Source organism: Maniola jurtina, chromosome 3 (assembly GCF_905333055.1).
Source record: "Maniola jurtina chromosome 3, ilManJurt1.1, whole genome shotgun sequence".
Lineage (NCBI taxonomy): Eukaryota > Metazoa > Arthropoda > Insecta > Lepidoptera > Nymphalidae > Maniola > Maniola jurtina.
The window spans coordinates 11,950,818-11,968,118 of record NC_060031.1 but is presented as its reverse complement, the minus strand read 5'-3'; the positions used below and the strand labels follow the sequence as shown (position 1 = coordinate 11,968,118).

Below are 17,301 nucleotides of genomic sequence, written 5' to 3'. Positions count from 1 at the left end.
ACTGCGGTCAAAAATTTAACAAATGCCTTTATTTCTATCGCGTGGACTCTCTCCCTCTCTCTTTTGAGATTGAAGTGGATAAAGAGTCGTTGGTGGATTCCGTCACTGTAGGTATACATAATATATTTCGGGTCTGTAACCAAGTGAGCCTCGTCTGCCAATCTGGTCCGAAGTCGGTTTGGTTGTAAGCATCAAAGTTGAAAACTAGATAGATTGCCAAAAATTGTGAGTGAAAAAAAAGACATTTGTCGCGCATTCACGTGCGAATCGTGGGAAATGTCAAGGCCACGATACGCGTGCGAGTGAAGAATGGGCTTAATGGTCTTGGCACAATGTGAAGAGAACTGATTGTCTTTTAAAATGTTTCGTATTCCAACCGTAGTAGGTTGCCAAAGAATGTCTATAGCCCAAGAGTTTTAAATTATAGTCAATGTTCAGATTTTTGACTTAAATGCTATTACGATTATTAATGATAGTGGTAGTAATCTTCCACTACCTTTACAATTTACTCACCATGATGGTACCAAAACCGCTACGACTTTTGCAATTTTTTAATTTTTCGAACAAGATATGTGGCATAGCAGTGGTGGCGTGGTGAAGTTTTTTTTTTTTTTCTCTTAAATATTGTAAAACATGTGTAAATAATATTGTCCTAAAGTACGATCAACAATAGAAAAAAGCTTGCCTAATATTACTGATCTATAGGTAAGTAAAAAAAAAGAAAGGCAGGTTAATAATAATGGTTAGCTACTTGACATAGTATACCATAATGTATCTGCTTCCGGGAGGGATGCGTAAAAGCATTTCCCAGCGATAAAAAAAAAAATTGGTTGTCTGTAAAGTCGGTTTACTGTCGATAGTTGAACGTGACAACAAAGGCCGATTGTGCTTCTTTGTCGCTCGTTCCGCGCTCTCGCTTGCACTTCAAGCCTTACATGGAACGCCTCAGAGCGAGGTAACGCCGCATGAGTCATGTTTTTTCGTGCGTGCAGCCGGCTCTATCGAATTATAAGACGTTGTCACGTCAAAAAAGTATAGCATAATGTAAGAAAGGCGGGCTAATAATGGTTAATATGTAGAGGAAAAGTAATAATAAAATTATTGGAATAATAACATCACAATGGATAAATCAATATTCGTATATTATTATTGATCTTTTTTACTATAACTTACCTAATTTCGGGAAGTTTCAATCAAAAGTCAAAACTTCCATAGATCATCAAGCAAAGTATCGTCAAAGTCATCGATTTTGGAAGCGCCTTTTGAATTTCTAAGATAGTATAGCTAATTGATGTAAGGCCGTGTTCCGACTTACGAATAATAGTGAGCAATAAATGTGTTTGAATAAATTAATATATGAGATCTAAATATGATTTACGAACTGTAAAAATAATATTAAAATATACTAAATGTTTAAACTAAACTATAAACATGGTAATGAAAACAACGAAGATTAAACTGTAGAATTTAGTAATGGTTAATGTACTGAAGACCTTGATCCCGCTCGGACGTTTAGTATCCGTTAAGTACGCTATAATATCGCGATTAATGTGGTAAATTCACAGTTCAGATTTTCAGTTCCCAGTTTCGATTTTAATTGTGGATTCGAGTGCGTATTCATGGTAAAAAGTTAGAAGTTTGACTTCACTCGTAAGCGTACTTATGGGTACCATACTAATAATGGCAGAAAAGTCTCGCAAAATGTTTATGGAATCCAGGAATTAAATGTACGCTTCCGCAATATTTCATCATGATCAACCCATTTCCGCCCCACTACTGAGTACGGGTCTCCTCTCAGAATGAGAAGGGTTTAGGTCATAGTCTGCCACGCTGGCCCAGTGCGGATGGCAGACTTCACACACCTTTGAGAACATGGAGAACTCTCAGGCATGCAGGTTTCCTCACGATGTTTTCCTTCACCGTTAAAGCAAGTGATATTTAATTGCTTAAAACGCACATAACTGAAAAGTTAGTAGTGCGTGCCCGGGATCGAACCACCGACCTCCGATTAAGATGCGGACGTTCTAACCACTAGGCTACATATATCAAAGCTCCGCAATATTTGCCATTTCATAAATACAGAGAATGTGTTGTTAGGTGGTTAATAAAATTGATGTATTACTTAATGACAATGTTGCACAGGAACATTGTCATTAAGTAATAGAATTTAAGAATCGTTATTACATTCGTATACACATCGTCATTACATTAAGAATCGGCTTTCCATTCATTAGCCCACAAGATAGTAATAGTAGCAAAGTAATACAATGATAGTACAATAATAGTAGGTACATTGTTATGTAAATAACATAATATCTCCATATTGGAACATTACGCTTTATGAAAAGTTTCTTGCCAGCTCTTTTCAGTAGATGCCGGAAAATCAAAAAGTTCTCACGGGGTTTTTAATTCGCGGGCATAGTTACAAATTAAAAAACAGTATATCCTACTATTACGATACAGAAAAATCTTATTTTTTTTACCCCTGTACTTAAACTAAGATATATTGAATAACATTATAATATTGAGATACGTGAAAATTATTGCCTATGCTAATATTATATTTATAATACTAATAACAATTTGAGGCGGTAGTAGAATCGATATCGAGTCTTCCCGCATGTTCATCATTAATTTAAATTGACAGTTATGCAGGCAAATATTTTTGATATTTATTCTTATCAATTTCAGGTTCCGGTGAGCTGGAGTTTGAGGAGTTCGTGACCTTAGCATCTAGATTCATGGTTGAGGAAGATGCAGAGGCCATGCAAGCTGAACTGAAGGAAGCATTCCGTTTATATGATAAGGAAGGTAATGAGAAATATATTTCGATTACTCTGACGTCCTTAAGCTGGATTCCTTGTTTTATTCATTACTAGTTGATGCCCGCGACTTCGTTCGCGTGGAAGTAGTTTTTTAAAAATCCCGTGGGAACTCTTTGATTTTCCGGGATAAAAAGTAGCCTATGTGCTAATCCAGAGTATAATCTATCTCCATTTTAAATTTCAGCCCAATCCGTCCAGTAGTTTTTGCGTGAAGGAGTAACAAACATACACACACACACACACACACACATACAAACTTTCGCCTTTATAATATTAGTGTGATAGGCACACGCTTGATCACAATCACATCTGATGGAAAGTGTTGATGTGGCCTAACATGCAACGCGTTTACCTATAAGATGCATATTCACTCTTATTTCAAAGATAATTCGGAAAAGTATTCCAAACCTTAGCCATGCATAATGGGGAATGATGGCGCAAAACGTTTTGTGCGTACCTATTTGGGGAAGATTCCGTGTTTCTAACTTGGGTTTCTAAATAGTCAAACCTCAAGAGGCAATAACAAAATATACTTAATTACTTAATGATTTGCATAATTTTATGATCATTCCAGTCTTTTTTGAAAATGCGTAAATAAAGGTTGCTAAAATAAACCTTCTCTGCGTGTTAATGTTTTGTTTTAATTGGGATTCAGTTATTTCGTTTGTATACTTACAAACTATTCAATTTCCTCTTTTCTTTCGTCTAAAAATTGCGATAATGCAAAATGTTGAAGACAAGAGCGTTATTTTTTTTGAATTTATCAACTAGAAGGATCACGGAATAGGGTGGGGAACATAATGGTTACCCTGCTTGATAGGTACCCCACAACGCTCATTGATCAATGTGGTAGATTTAACCCTCTCCCTTGTCTGATTTCATTGAATAAGGTGAAGAAAGGGCTTTCATTTACATAACTCAAAATTAATAATCCCTTATTTATTATCCCTTTTCCAGGTAACGGGTACATCACAACAGCTGTTCTTCGAGAGATCCTCAGAGAGCTCGACGACAAGATCAGCCCCGCAGAACTAGACATGATGATTGAGGAAATTGACTCCGACGGCTCTGGAACAGTTGACTTCGATGGTATTTCATTTTCTATTATTATGAAACTTATTACCTATTTAATACTAAAATTTTGTGGAGGAGACATTATAGTGTTCGTGTTGCGGCTGAAATTATAATTAATCTATCTACTTACATATCATAATAATCTATCGGTAAGTTACTTAGCAACTTATTATTTGTCAAAAAGACTATACAATTTTTGAGATATACATAGATATATCAACGTTGATATCTACCGATTACGTATAAATTGATTATTGGCCTTTAATAGTTATCCAGTCTAGTCAGTCAGTCAGGCCTGTCTAGCCAGTCAGTTTCTAAGTGTCAACAGTCTTAAATTCAGTGTTTCTAAAAGCTTTCAAGACGTGCGCCTGACAGTATTGGGAATATGTCACTGGTATCGTCGCCAACTAATAGGCATTGAAAACCGCCGTATTTACGTATTGCACTACCATGTGGTAGAGTAAGGAAATGTTCCTCAAGCCAAAATACTGTACATTACAATAAAAACTAATTGTACATGGTAATGATAGACGGAACGGACAGATTTGACATGGTGCCAGAATTACGAGTGCCATCCGACCTTGCAATTGAATTTGGTTGATTGAGGGTGCCTGCCAATACTATAAACTATTCGCTATTTACATGCGAACATACTAGCTAGGTGACATCCATCGTGTGCACTAGGAACTGGGGCTCCTTGACATTAACAGACATCAATATTTAGTTCTAGAGAAAACTGAATGACTCAACCTATACTCAAATAACTAGGTCTAGAATTGATTAAGATTTTGAAGTGTGTCTCGTTCGCCTCTTGGAAATTGTTCGTTTGAATATTGCACATACAATAAACTTATACAAAGAAAGATAAATGCAATTAAAAATTCAAATTAGGTAATTAACACTTTTTGATTGTCAGTTTTTGGATTTGATTTGATATAATGGTAATAATTAGATACGTTTTAAAACTAAAGCTACGAGATACAAATAGGAAATACTAAACTTACCTATACATTAGCGTGCAAGAGATCTCCCTCAGACAACATGTTAGTGTGGCAAAGAAAAAAAAATTAGGTCCTGTAGTACACGACAGGTCGAGATGGCAATCGGGGTACGAGGCGGGGAGACGCCCTGCATGTCATTCACGCTATCCTGTACCGGGTTATCGCGGGGGCTGTGCGGGTGGTCTCCACCCTAATTGCCATCTCGACCTGTCGCGTTATATAGTATTATATTTAATTTACTGTTATTATCGATACTAATCGATACTAATTAATAATAATACAAGGATATCTCGATATTGCGAGAGGATCCATTTCAAAAAATACGGGTCATGATTACCGCATGAACCCATGAACATTTGGAAGAGTTAGCTTCACAAGATTCCTATTGTGTCGTAGCGTTACAAATCAAAGAGCGCACCTTACTATTATACAGCGCCATCTATCTTTGTATTAGGGAAATAATACGAGAAGTTTGATGAAGCACGCACGAATAATAATCTCATAAATAATTTGGCAATTATGATGAAGAAACCGACGAATTTAGATTATAAGATCTCTGATTAAAATATACAAATAAACTAAAATAGATAAATTGATAGATATTTGGATATAAGAAGTTAAGTGATAAGAATATTATGAGCTTCCGAAAAAATAATGAAAAAATACAGGTCTAAAGGATTATTTTCGTTTATTTTCAGAATTTATGGAGGTCATGACTGGAGGAGACGATTGAAAAAATCTACATTACTCAAAAAATCTAGATTCTATGATTATAATAAGTTCTCCGTGTATACTTAGGCAATTTTGGTTTTATTATTACTATACTTATGTAAAAAGTTTTTTTTAATGAATCCAATATAATTATCTCGTTAGAAGTCTAGTAACAGTATCAGGCCTACTTTGAATCAAAAAGGCATAAGTATATACGTAGAAGGTTAAAAAATCCTAAATAAATTAATTACTAAATAGAGTCACATACCTCATTTTTAATTTGAAAAATATTTCTAATAAAAAGTACAGTACCTACATAAGTACCTATTAATTTATACAATTCATTGTTGTTTTATTTAACCTGACCTTGTATTATAATAATCATAATATAGGTATACAAACTTCAATAATATTATCGTCGTCCTCGAAATTAAATTTTGAGGTCTACTAGACCATGTTCAAGAGCGAGCAAAGTGGGCGGGAAAATGTACGAAAGCGTACCCTATCTACATAATATGTATGTGGGACGATGTTGTGGGATAGGATGACTATTTTTGTATAAACTATGTTTTTAGTCAATTAAATATCAGAGAGTTCTCTGTAATGTTGTGTGTGAAATCTGCCAATCAGCACTTGGCGAACGAGTTTTTTTTTTCTTCTCTCTGGGCTGGTTTCCGCACTTAAATGTTTCCGTCTGTTGTGCGTGCGTTGCCCCTTTCCGCCGAAGTCTTCACTCCAGCCATCCAAGCTCAATCCAGAAGCCGAGTAGACCACCCAGGTTGCCGAGGGCTTCATGAAGTGAGGTTGGGGATCCCAAATGGCGTTCTCGTTGTTCTGCCATGTCCGTGCACTCCAGGAGCACGTGCGTCGGTGTTTCATCGACCTCTATGCAGGCCCTACACAGAGGACTGTCAGTAACACCTATAACGAAAAGGCGTTTGAGTCCCACCACCTAAGTTTACCTGTGTCCAGGCGGAATAGTTTGTTAGTTTGTCGTTGATCTATGTTAGGGAAAGCCTCTTTGGCTTGCCTGCAGTCAGTTACGTTTGCCCATAATTGGGAATGCTCTTTAAGTGTTAATTCATGCCACCAAGTTTTATACTCACTGAAGTATATGGGTACAATAGGCTCTGGCCGTGTCACCTTCAGCGTCGTAGCTTTGCATGCTAATGTGTCTGCTGCCTCGTTTCCCTGGTCCCCATCAACTGGCCAACGTGTTATGAGGTGTGAGGACGTTAGAGGAGACCCGTGCTCAAAATTGGGCTGGCGAGGGTTGTGATGATGATGATCAAAATATTTTTTAACCCCCAACCCAAAAAGAGGGTGTTAAAAGTTTGACGTGTGTATCTGTGTATCTGTCTGTGGCATCGTAGCTCCTAAACTAGTGAACCGATTTTAATTTTGTTTTTTTTTTGTTTTAAAGGTGGCTTGATCGAGAGTGTTCTTAGCTATAATCCAAGAAAATCGGTTCAGCCCTTTGAAAGTTATCAGCTCTTTTCTAGTTACTGTAATCTTCACTTGTCGGGGATGTTATAAATTTTTAATTTACACTTGTTATTCATATAATTATTGTAATCAAGAATTACAGTGGCGTAAAAAAGACTACGTACAATAAAATTAAATGGTATGTACATGTTTAGGCCAATAATTATATAATTTATTCGACTAGTTTATATGTTTGTTTGGCGTTTGCCTACTTTTTAGATAGATTTTTATAGTTCTGAAGGTGCAATATTTAATAATATTATAGTTCGTTCAAAATGAGTTGACGTAAATTTATTTGGGATGCAGTGTTAATTGCAACTTTACGAAGCTAATTAGGGATTTAATTAATATGATAATTGAAGGAATGGATGCTGAATAATAATTATGAAACTGTTTGCGCGCAGTCCTGAATAAAATGAACATAAATAATAAAGAACTTCAAAAGAGAAAGTTAGATAGGTATGTTTTTTATTTTTTATTCTATAGGTAACCTTTTTATTACATTCGACAGTTATTTTTACAAAGCCCCACGCGCGGCGGCTTGATAATATCATTTGCTTTGACAGTGAACGAAAAGATCGTAAGGAAATCTGCATTTCTGAAACTTCTCCATAATATTCTCAAAGTGTGAAAAGTCTGTCAATCTGCACTTGGCCAGCGAATGTGGTTTTTTTGTTTTTTAAATATATTATACTATACTTTTATTAACTATACTATAGCCAAAACCTTCTCATTTTGAGAAAAGATCCGTGAATGTCAGTACTCATTCGACGATAGGTTGATTATGATGATGATGATGATGAAAGTGTCATTAGGAACCAATCACAAATCGCACACGCGTACACGCGCGTTTGACGTATTGCCACCTTTATGGAATCTCACTTCACACTGCACACTAAATATCATAAAGGCGAAAGCGTGTGTGTATGTTTGTTACTCTTTCACGCAATAACTACTGGACGGATTTGGCTGAAATTTAGAATAGAGGTAGATCATACCATGGATTAACATATTGGCTACTTTATATCCCGGAATATCAAATTGTGTCAGTCTGAATAAAAAAAATCGTATCTTCCTATGTCTCCAACACAGAAAGGCTCAATTTTTCTTTTTGTATCCTGGGATGTAAAATTAATGCTAATCTAAAAGCTATCCGTTTGTTTACTGTTGAGGTCAAATGCAAAATTGAAAAAATACTTCTTTTAGATCTACTTACTTTCAAGCAAAGTAGGTATTCCTGACATTCGACGCTCTGCTGTACTAAATTTCATTTCTGAATGTAATTTTGCATGTCAACGCTAGCGAGGAAAAATTGCCTCGTATACTCGTACCTATATTATCAAATAAAAGTAGGTATACCTTGCACTCTTCGTCGACTCTTGATTGAAACTGAATACACGTTTAATAAGGGTTCAATTTCGAAGGCGACCCGAGATTGAGATGAAAAATGCTTCTATATTCGCCCCTTGAATTAATTTCACTGTACCTACTTACCTACCTTCTTTTATGTTTAGATTGAGAAAATTATTCTTAATTTAAAGATGTTCATTTATCCCAGTTTATATCCACCTATTAGGTAAAGGTACACCTGTATTAACCTAGTAAACCAAATTAAAACACCAGTGTCAGTTCAGGTGATAAACATACAACCGCTGCAAAACATAAACCTTTCCATGCTCGGTTAAAACTAATTGTTAAATTGCAATAATTAAGATGAGAAAAAGAAAAAATCGTACGATTAACTCGTGAGTCTTGAAGTAATTTTATTTCCGGCCGCGGGATTGACTGGTGTCGAGAAAATTAAACCCTTAAACCAATTATTAAGTAGGTAGATACTCTCACAGAATTACTTACCTTACTGCTTTGATTTTCTAAATTGACTCTGGAATATTTTTTCTATAATATCTTGCTTTAATAAGGTATCATGATTCTTAATAAAATCAACATTCTTTGCACTTTAAAAGAGCTTATAAGAAAAGACGTTTTAAAAATTGAAGATTGTCACCCTAATACTTATTAAAATTGGTTTTGGTGACTTAAAAAACTAGGAGGTTCTTATTAAAATTTTCATTGATTATTAAATCGCCTGCGATAATAACAGAGCAATGTTAGCAAAGTAAACTTCTGCCATTACAAAGTCTTTGTTTTCTAAGTATTATCTTCGCCTAATATTATATTAGTATGCTTAAACAATAAACTAAACAACTAAACTAATTAACTAAATAATAATAATTAAAATAATAACCTAAAACTAAAAAAAAACCTTAAAATATATAATATAATAACTAAAATAAATTATTAAAGGAAGTGCCTTTAGGCAAGGTTCCGAAGATACTGGCAGTGTTCCCCCTTTGGATGTTTGACTTTGTCCCATTCGGTGTCGAGACCCTTGGTCCGTGGGGTCCTAGCGCTATAAGCCTTTTTAGGGAAATTTCAAAAAGGTTAGTCGACATCAATGTTATGAAATTAAACTAATACTTATGTAGTTTAAAAAGTTAAGTCATGTTCCAGATATCAGCCTTAGATATCGACCAGATTTGATTTTATTCACGTTTTTGTTTTTCCTGTAAACCTGCACTTTTGTCTATACACGCATTTGTCGTCTTCTAGTATTCAAGAATAATACTAGGTAAGTAGGTACTTGTCTAAAACAAAATAGAATTAATATTAGATAGGTATCTATAGATTATCATCTATATAATGACTGAAAGTCCTGACTCACTCGCTGACTAGACTTTTCAACACCCAGCCCAAACAAACTCTTAGACCAGACCTAGAAAGTTGAGTACAGAAGTTCCCCTTACAATGTAGTTAGGGAATAAATAAGGTCTGTTTTATGAAATTCCTACGGGAGAGAAGCCGCGCGCGATTGCTATACTTATATTTAAAAGGAGAAACTGACTGACTGATCGACCGATCTATCAACGCACAGCTCAAACTACTGGACGGATGGGGCTTGCAGTTATTTACTATCACGTAGACAATATAGTAGGTACGCCAAGAAAGGATTTTTGAAAATTCAACCCCTAAGGGGATCAAGTAGGGGTTTTAAATTTGTGTAGTCCACGCGGATAATAGTCAAATCATAAATTAAAAGTGGACATACATAAGTAATATAGATACTCGTAGGTAAAAGCGGAAGTGTGTCTGTCTGTTTTTATCTTTTAACGGCCCATCTTTTTCATCGATTTGACGTGGTACTAAGATAGATTGCATCCTGCGGACGGGTATATAGGCTACTTTTATCCCAGGAAATTAAGGAGTTCCCACAGGATAGCATAGCATAGTCATCATAGCTATCTTGTACGGGGATATCTTACATCCCGGACACAGATATAGACTATTTTATTCCGGAAAATCGAAGAGTTCACGGACAAACTGTTAGGTCGGCGTGTCTAGGCTAGGGTTATAACAGAACGAAGATGCGGGTATCATCTAGGCAGTAGTACCATAAATACAAGTGTAAATTAAAAATTTATAACACCCCCGACAAGTGAAGGTTACAGTAACTAGAAAAGAGCTGATAACTTTCAAACAGCTGAACCGATTTTCTTGGATTATAGCTAAGAACACTTTCGATCAAGCCACCTTTCAAACAAAAAAAACTAAATTAAAATCAGTTCATAAATTTAGGAGCTACGATGCCACAGACAGATACACACGTCAAACTTATAACACCCCTCTTTTTGGGTCGGGGGTTAAAACTCTCTCCGTCACTCGTTTCCACTCGTTTCATACAATCGTAATTCCAATTTCATTTGAATGTTAAGCAACCAAAGTCCATGAAATTTTGCAGACATATTCTAGAAACTAATATCTGTGTCTGTGGTGTTTTAGATTTTTCTAAAAATATGTAGTTTTAAAATTACAGGGGCTCAAAGATTTGTATGAAAATTTTAAGACCGCGTAACTTTGAAACCGAATATTTTAACAGAAATCTGGAAAACCACAGACATAGATATTAGTTTCTAGAATATATGTGCAAAATTTCATGGACTTTGGTTGCTTAATATTCAAATGAAATTGGAACTACGATTGTATGAAACGAGTGGAAACGAGTGACGGAGAGAGCCCTCTTAACATTGTTTTAACGTCAGATAGATACCAAACATAACAAAAATTACATATTCCCATCCAACTGCGCCACGGAGCAATGGCTCGTGTTTCTGTAAACAACAATATTAGGATGCAGTGCACACTGCACATATAACAAACGACAGTAATGTAACATAGTATCTCACACATCATTGGTTTAATTTGGGCCTATCATTACCATCATGGTGAGATTCCTGGCGTCTCTGTATGAGTCAGGGGTGACCAACCATTTTTAATGAAGAACTTTTTTTCCTCTCTCGTCTGGCTTTACAAAGATTAGCCAATGTCAAGTTTGTAGTTATTTGTAACAAGTTAGGGAAACTATACAAGTGTGGACCCCTTCTGTGCCGGGGCTCGCCGACACACGCACAGCAACCCCTTAGAGGCTTTCCAGTCAGTTTTAACAAAAAAAAAAAACACTCCAAAAAGGCAGAACACGCCCGCCAGCTAACACCAACACAGACGAAGTCCATGAAGAACTTTTCAATTGCGATAAGTAAGTAGGCAAGTATAACGCGGTCTTCAAACCATGCTAGCAAATCAATGGCGATCAGTGGAAACCAAAAAAAAAACGGAAAAGTGCGAGTCAGACTCGCGCACCGAGGGTTCATACTCAGGTATTTTTTCTTACATTTTGCACGATAAATCAAAAACTGTTATGCATAAAAATGAATAAAAATCCGTTTTAGAATGTGCAGGTAAAGCCGTTTCATATGATACCCCACTTGGTATAGTTATCTTACTTTAAAAATCGAAACATATTTCAATTTTTTTTTAAATGATGTAACCACAAATTCGCGGTTTTCAGATTTATTCCTGTACTTGTGCTATAATACCTACCTACCTGCCACATTTCATGATTCTAGGTCAACGGGAAGTACCCTATAGGTTTTCTTGACAGACACGAACGGACGGACGGACGGACAAACAGACAGACAGACAACAAAGACGTGATCCTATAAGGGTTCTGTTTTTCCTTTTGAGTTACGGAACCCTAAAAATTGTAACACACACAGATAGTTCCTAGAACGTGTGTTCAAAATTTCATTCACTTTGATTGCTTAGTATTCAAATGACAGCTAAACTATGTTTGTCTGGAGTACACTACGAATAAAACCCTCTAAAATAATATTCGTGATAAAAATGCGCCACCCCTGAACTATTTCACCTAGGCATAGCGTCAATCGCAATAAAGATATATAAACTGTCTGCGTTTTAAAATCTGGACCAAGTGAAGTTTAGAAGTGCATCTAAAGTCATTCTGTGTATTCGTATTTTTTGGAGTATTGAAATCTCGTGAAAATGGTCAGTTAATAAACTTAATATTATTGTAAAATAGTGAATTTCAAATTAAGTATTGATAAACCTCCAGAAAGTTTTGTTTTTGTGGAATGTTATTTTAATATTTTGTTTTTATTGTAAACAGGATGAACTTGACCAGAGCCAGATACAAAGTAAGTAAACAATTTACTTTTTTTACTTAAACTTTAGGAACAACACGAGCGATTTTACAAGTTTTAATCTCAAAAAACCCGGCCAAGTGCGAGTCCGTTCTCGAAGAGTTCCATACTCGGATATTTTTCCAACATTTTGCACGATAAATCAAAAACTATTACACATCAAAATAAATAAAAATCTGTTTTAGAATGTACAGGTAAAGCCCTTTCACATGATACCCCACTTCGTTTAGTTATCTAACTTTGAAAATTGAAACACTTTTTTTTTTCAATGCTGTGACCACAAATTCGCGGTTTTTCAGATTTATTCCTGTATTTGTGCTATAAGACCTACCTACCTACCAAATTTCATGATTCTAGGTCAACGGGAAGTACCCTATAGGTTTTCTTGACAGACACGACGGACGGACGGACAGACAGACAGACAAACAGACTACAAAGTGATCCTATAAGGGTTCCGTTTTCCTTTTTTAGGTACGGAACCCTAAAAATGGGTAGGTAAATGGTTAGCTAGTGCCTCTACCAAAATGGTTAAATGGAAGCAAATAAAAGTAGTAACCTGCACCTTAAAAACCGATGTTCAACATGATTTTCTAGTTTGTAGTAATTCAAACCTTTTTAATCTGTACCAACTACCAACCAAAATAATACAAGTTCATATAATGGAATGCAAAAAAAATGTCAGTGGATATCTATGGTACAGTAGTTTTAATATTGATCGGCCGACAAGCAAAAAATTCCGGATTCGATGTCCGGTTTGGTGAGTTTATGACATACGGGCAGATTGAAATAAAAAATCCTCTTTATTAAGGAGCCCTCTTCTTAGTTGCAACAATTTTGAAAGACCTAATCGGTCGTGATAAAATTGGAAATCATTATATTATCTACACGAGGTCTGGCTTTTAGAATAAGGACATTAATGCCACTACAGACTGCGCCCTAGGGATACATCATACATATCGATGTATATGGATGGGCCCTTCGAAGATAAAAAACGCGCTCAAAAAGTCAAGAGAATTTGCAAAAGTCTCTTGACTTTGTCAATGACGATGACGTAAGATTCAAGCGTATTTTTGCGGACGGAATTGTATGGGAAAGGCTAATCCATATACATCGATGATCATACATCATACACATTCCTATTCTAGTTTGAGGACTTCATTAACAGTGGCCTATGAATTAATTGCTCAGTGTCAAATTCTCAATTACATTGTGTCGTGCCAAATATGTATATCCGTTGAAACATTGTTGGCAGACTACACTGGCGAAAATGAATTCGACTTCAAATTCATTACAATGGTTCTCTGTCTGCGTCGTAATTTTCCCATTTATGAAGGTTACATTTTTCACATAATGGTGGAGTTTTCTCGAAATAATTTACATTAGAGTGGATTTACAGATTCTTCCACTTTCTCGACTCAAAGTAGGTACATGTAGAGTCAGGCTAACCACTGTAATAATATAGGATATTAGTGATATTATCGGAGAAATAACGAGAAAAGGTAAATGCCCAGTTTGGACCACAAAAGTCGTCACCCATTCAGTTTTCTATTAAACTCAGCATTGTATCTACTTATAACAAGTATAATACAATGTCTCAGTCTGAGTTTATCTGTGTAATTACTTATAACTTCTAAGTGGATTTCTGAACGCTTTTCACCACCATCATTTCGAATATTTCACAAGGAACTTATTAAACTTTAAGACATACCCATTTTATAAATAAGTACCCTATACTCACCAAGCTGGAGAGAGTCTGCTAGTTATAGAATATTATGATAAAAAGTAGTACAATTAGGTATACAACTGAGAAAAAAAGCGGCTACAAATTACTCATTAGTTGGCAAATTTTTAGAAATCTATGAATATCTTATTTTTCTCTTTCAGTGTTGAAGAAAGCTTTCGATACTTTCGATCGCGAAAAGAAGGGTGTCATTGAAACGGACATGATTGGAACAATTCTGGAAATGTTGGGTCAGGAATTAGACGATGGCACATTATCAGACATTATCAAAGAATATGACGAACATGGTAAGAATATTATAAAGCGGATTGGTGTGAAAACTTTATTATAAATAGTTTTCACAACGTCAAAATAGATAGCGTTGGTGACAAGAGTCAAGGTTTTTTTCACAATGTTTTCATATAGCAAACATAGATGGCGTTGTCATAAGAATTAAAATGGCATAAACTGTACTAAAATAAAATTAATTGGAACTGTGTAAAATTAAAATTAATAAAGGAAAAACTATGAATTGAACAAAAAAGTTAACCTCACCGTAACAATGTTTTCACATTGCCGTGACCAGGATTCGAACCTGGGTTACTACGGCCACAACGTAGGGTCCTAACCACTAGACGATCACGGCTACTGAGGCATTCAGATTTGCGTCGAAATTTTGAGCTATAAGCCAAGTATACTTTTCTTCTATAATGTTAGTTTTGACCACAACTTAGAGATATTATTGAAGCCGTTTTCATCAAGACATCAAGGGATGCTGTTGTCGTGGTTTTGTTCTTTAAAGTTTATGCCGCTGACTTCTACCGCGTGGACTACACAAATTTCAAACCCCTATTTTGCCTCCTTAGGGGTTGAATTTTCAAAAATACATACTTTCTTAGCGGGTGTTCACGTCATAATAGCTATCTGCATACCTTTCCCATACATCCCGACCGGTCCAGTAGTTTGGGGTGTGCGTTGATAGATCAGTCAGTCAGTTTTTCCTTTTATATATTAATTAAAGTTATAGATTTTGTTTTCCAGGCACCGGAACACTGGAGTTCAACCAATTCTGTTCGTTAGCGGCTAGGTTTTTGACTGAAGAAGTCGACGCTGAAGCTATGCTTGCCGAACTTAGAGAAGCATTCCGGTTGTATGACAGAGAAGGTATTTAAATTTAAGTATATTGATAGATTACCTAGCGTATGCCTAAATCTACAATAGCTTAAATAAATTTCAATATAACTGATGCAGCAGTATCTAGCTTAAAATCTGTTTTTGGTTACTGTGCAATCATACGCCTTGTGGTAAAATTTTTTCATACTAGGCTTCACACCTAATGGGGAGAGATTATGTGGCCAAAGATGGGATGCTTCTGCGTAGAAGGTGCCTATTTTGAAATTGTTTTTTTGCCTAGAAATTGTTTTGCGTGCTCTATTAATTATAGTGCAATATTAGCAATGGGTTCTTAAATTGTAGGAAAATTAAGATATGCAAAATATTTTTAGGGTGTTTTGGTCATATTATAGGGGAGATACGGCTAATTTGTTTAGTTTGACTGTTGCAGAATGTTTTAATCTATGCGATGGTATGAATAATTACTTAATAGTGCTTTTTGAGATACTACCAATTTGCTTTAAGAGGGACTGTATACTTACTTATTGTGTATTTTTAACAGGAAATGGCTACATCACAACGGACGTACTAAAAGAGATCTTCAAGGAATTAGACAACACCTTATCGGCTGAGGAGTTGGAAGCCATGATCACAGAGATTGACGCTGACGGCTCGGGAACCGTTGATTTTGATGGTATTTTTACATTACAAACACATTATAAAACGAACGCAGTTTGAATCGAGGTCCTAAGGGTGTATTTTTTTAATTAAACTAGCGTAACATGAGCCTCGTCTTAGGACAACACTCGTACAAAGCTAATACGTACCCAAACAGTATCGATTAAATATTTATAGACAAAAATTGAAGTAAAGAAAAAGTTAACATTAAGTTTTCAGTTAGATTTTTTTAATTCACTATAGGTAAACGCTTGACCACAATCACACCTGATGGAATGATGATGATGATGTGGTCTAAGATAGGACTAGATAGATTATCCAATTATGAAAAAATGCCCTAAAATATACAGACCTATTCGTTTTATAACCATGCAAAAAATATTTTGTAAGCTTGGAATATAGGCTTTCTCTACTATTATTAGTTCGTATCATGCTAAAGTATATTGATTAGATTTTTTTATTCCATTATAAGTTAGTCCTTGACTGCAATCATGCCTGATGGTAAGTGATGATGTTGTCCAAGATGAAAGCGGGCTATCTCGGAAGAGGTATCGCAGTTTTATTAAACCCATATCGGTTCCTACACGGCATCGTACAGGAACGCCAATTCCCTTAGCGGCACTGTTTTGCCGGTAGATTGGCAACTAGCCACGGTCAAAGCCTCTAACCAGATCAGACCAGGGAATTTTAGAAATTATTTTCCAAATTACCCCTGCCAGGAATCGAACCTGGGACCTCCCACTTAAAGTTCTCACCACTGCAAATAACAAACGTTGGAAACAGATAATTAGAAACTTAATAAAAACCTTTTTGCTGTTGGCTGCTAAAAACTTACCTAAGTATTTTCTGTTTCAGAATTCCTGGAAGTAATGACTGGAGAGTGAAAAAAATTAGCACACGACTTTATTTTTAAAACAAATTATAAGTTAATTTACCATTTTGTAAATATAATTTACTTAAATAGGTTAATTACTTTAGTTATTTACTAATTAGTTTACTTTTTTATTATTGTTTTAAAACATAAGTATGATGTTCTGTTAAATGAATATTCATTAGCAAGTAACGACAAATAATGAATTTGTTATAAGACTGTATTTATTGTGCAGTATTATAAATAAACGTTTATTTAAATAGAATTT

General features: G+C 35.5%; 2 protein-coding genes, 1 long non-coding RNA gene and 1 other non-coding gene across 7 annotated transcripts in view; 2 read left to right on the top strand and 2 right to left on the bottom strand.

The window, feature by feature from the left end:
* Nucleotides 1-5,878, top strand: part of LOC123881167 (troponin C, isoallergen Bla g 6.0101-like) — a 20,054-nt gene extending 14,176 nt beyond the window's left edge. For all 3 annotated transcript variants that reach the window (XM_045929795.1, XM_045929793.1, XM_045929792.1), the window contains 3 exons: nt 2,692-2,811; nt 3,783-3,914; nt 5,599-5,878. In XM_045929795.1, coding sequence (XP_045785751.1) covers nt 2,692-2,811; nt 3,783-3,914; nt 5,599-5,633 — 287 coding nt within the window. In that variant the 3' untranslated portion in view covers nt 5,634-5,878. The remainder of the gene's footprint in view (nt 1-2,691; nt 2,812-3,782; nt 3,915-5,598) is intronic.
* Nucleotides 1-14,725, bottom strand: part of LOC123881170 — a 17,194-nt gene extending 2,469 nt beyond the window's left edge. The window contains exons 1-2 of the long non-coding RNA XR_006799426.1: nt 14,714-14,725; nt 10,601-10,605 (exon numbers count right to left, since the gene is read on the bottom strand). This is a non-coding gene — a long non-coding RNA (uncharacterized LOC123881170). The remainder of the gene's footprint in view (nt 1-10,600; nt 10,606-14,713) is intronic.
* Nucleotides 1-17,301, top strand: part of LOC123881169 (troponin C, isoallergen Bla g 6.0101-like) — a 21,830-nt gene extending 4,529 nt beyond the window's left edge. The window contains exons 1-6 of one of the 2 annotated variants that reach the window (XM_045929797.1): nt 12,342-12,496; nt 12,618-12,645; nt 14,536-14,679; nt 15,413-15,535; nt 16,047-16,178; nt 17,018-17,301. In XM_045929797.1, the coding sequence (XP_045785753.1) occupies nt 12,494-12,496; nt 12,618-12,645; nt 14,536-14,679; nt 15,413-15,535; nt 16,047-16,178; nt 17,018-17,046 (459 nt within the window). In that variant the 5' untranslated portion in view covers nt 12,342-12,493 and the 3' untranslated portion in view covers nt 17,047-17,301. Of the gene's footprint in view, nt 1-12,341; nt 12,497-12,617; nt 12,646-14,535; nt 14,680-15,412; nt 15,536-16,046; nt 16,179-17,017 lie in introns of those variants that run through there. The other variant, XM_045929798.1, reaches the window with a different exon arrangement.
* On the bottom strand, nt 14,946-15,017 carry Trnah-gug. Its single transcript has one exon. It is a non-coding gene; the product is annotated as a tRNA-His (tRNA).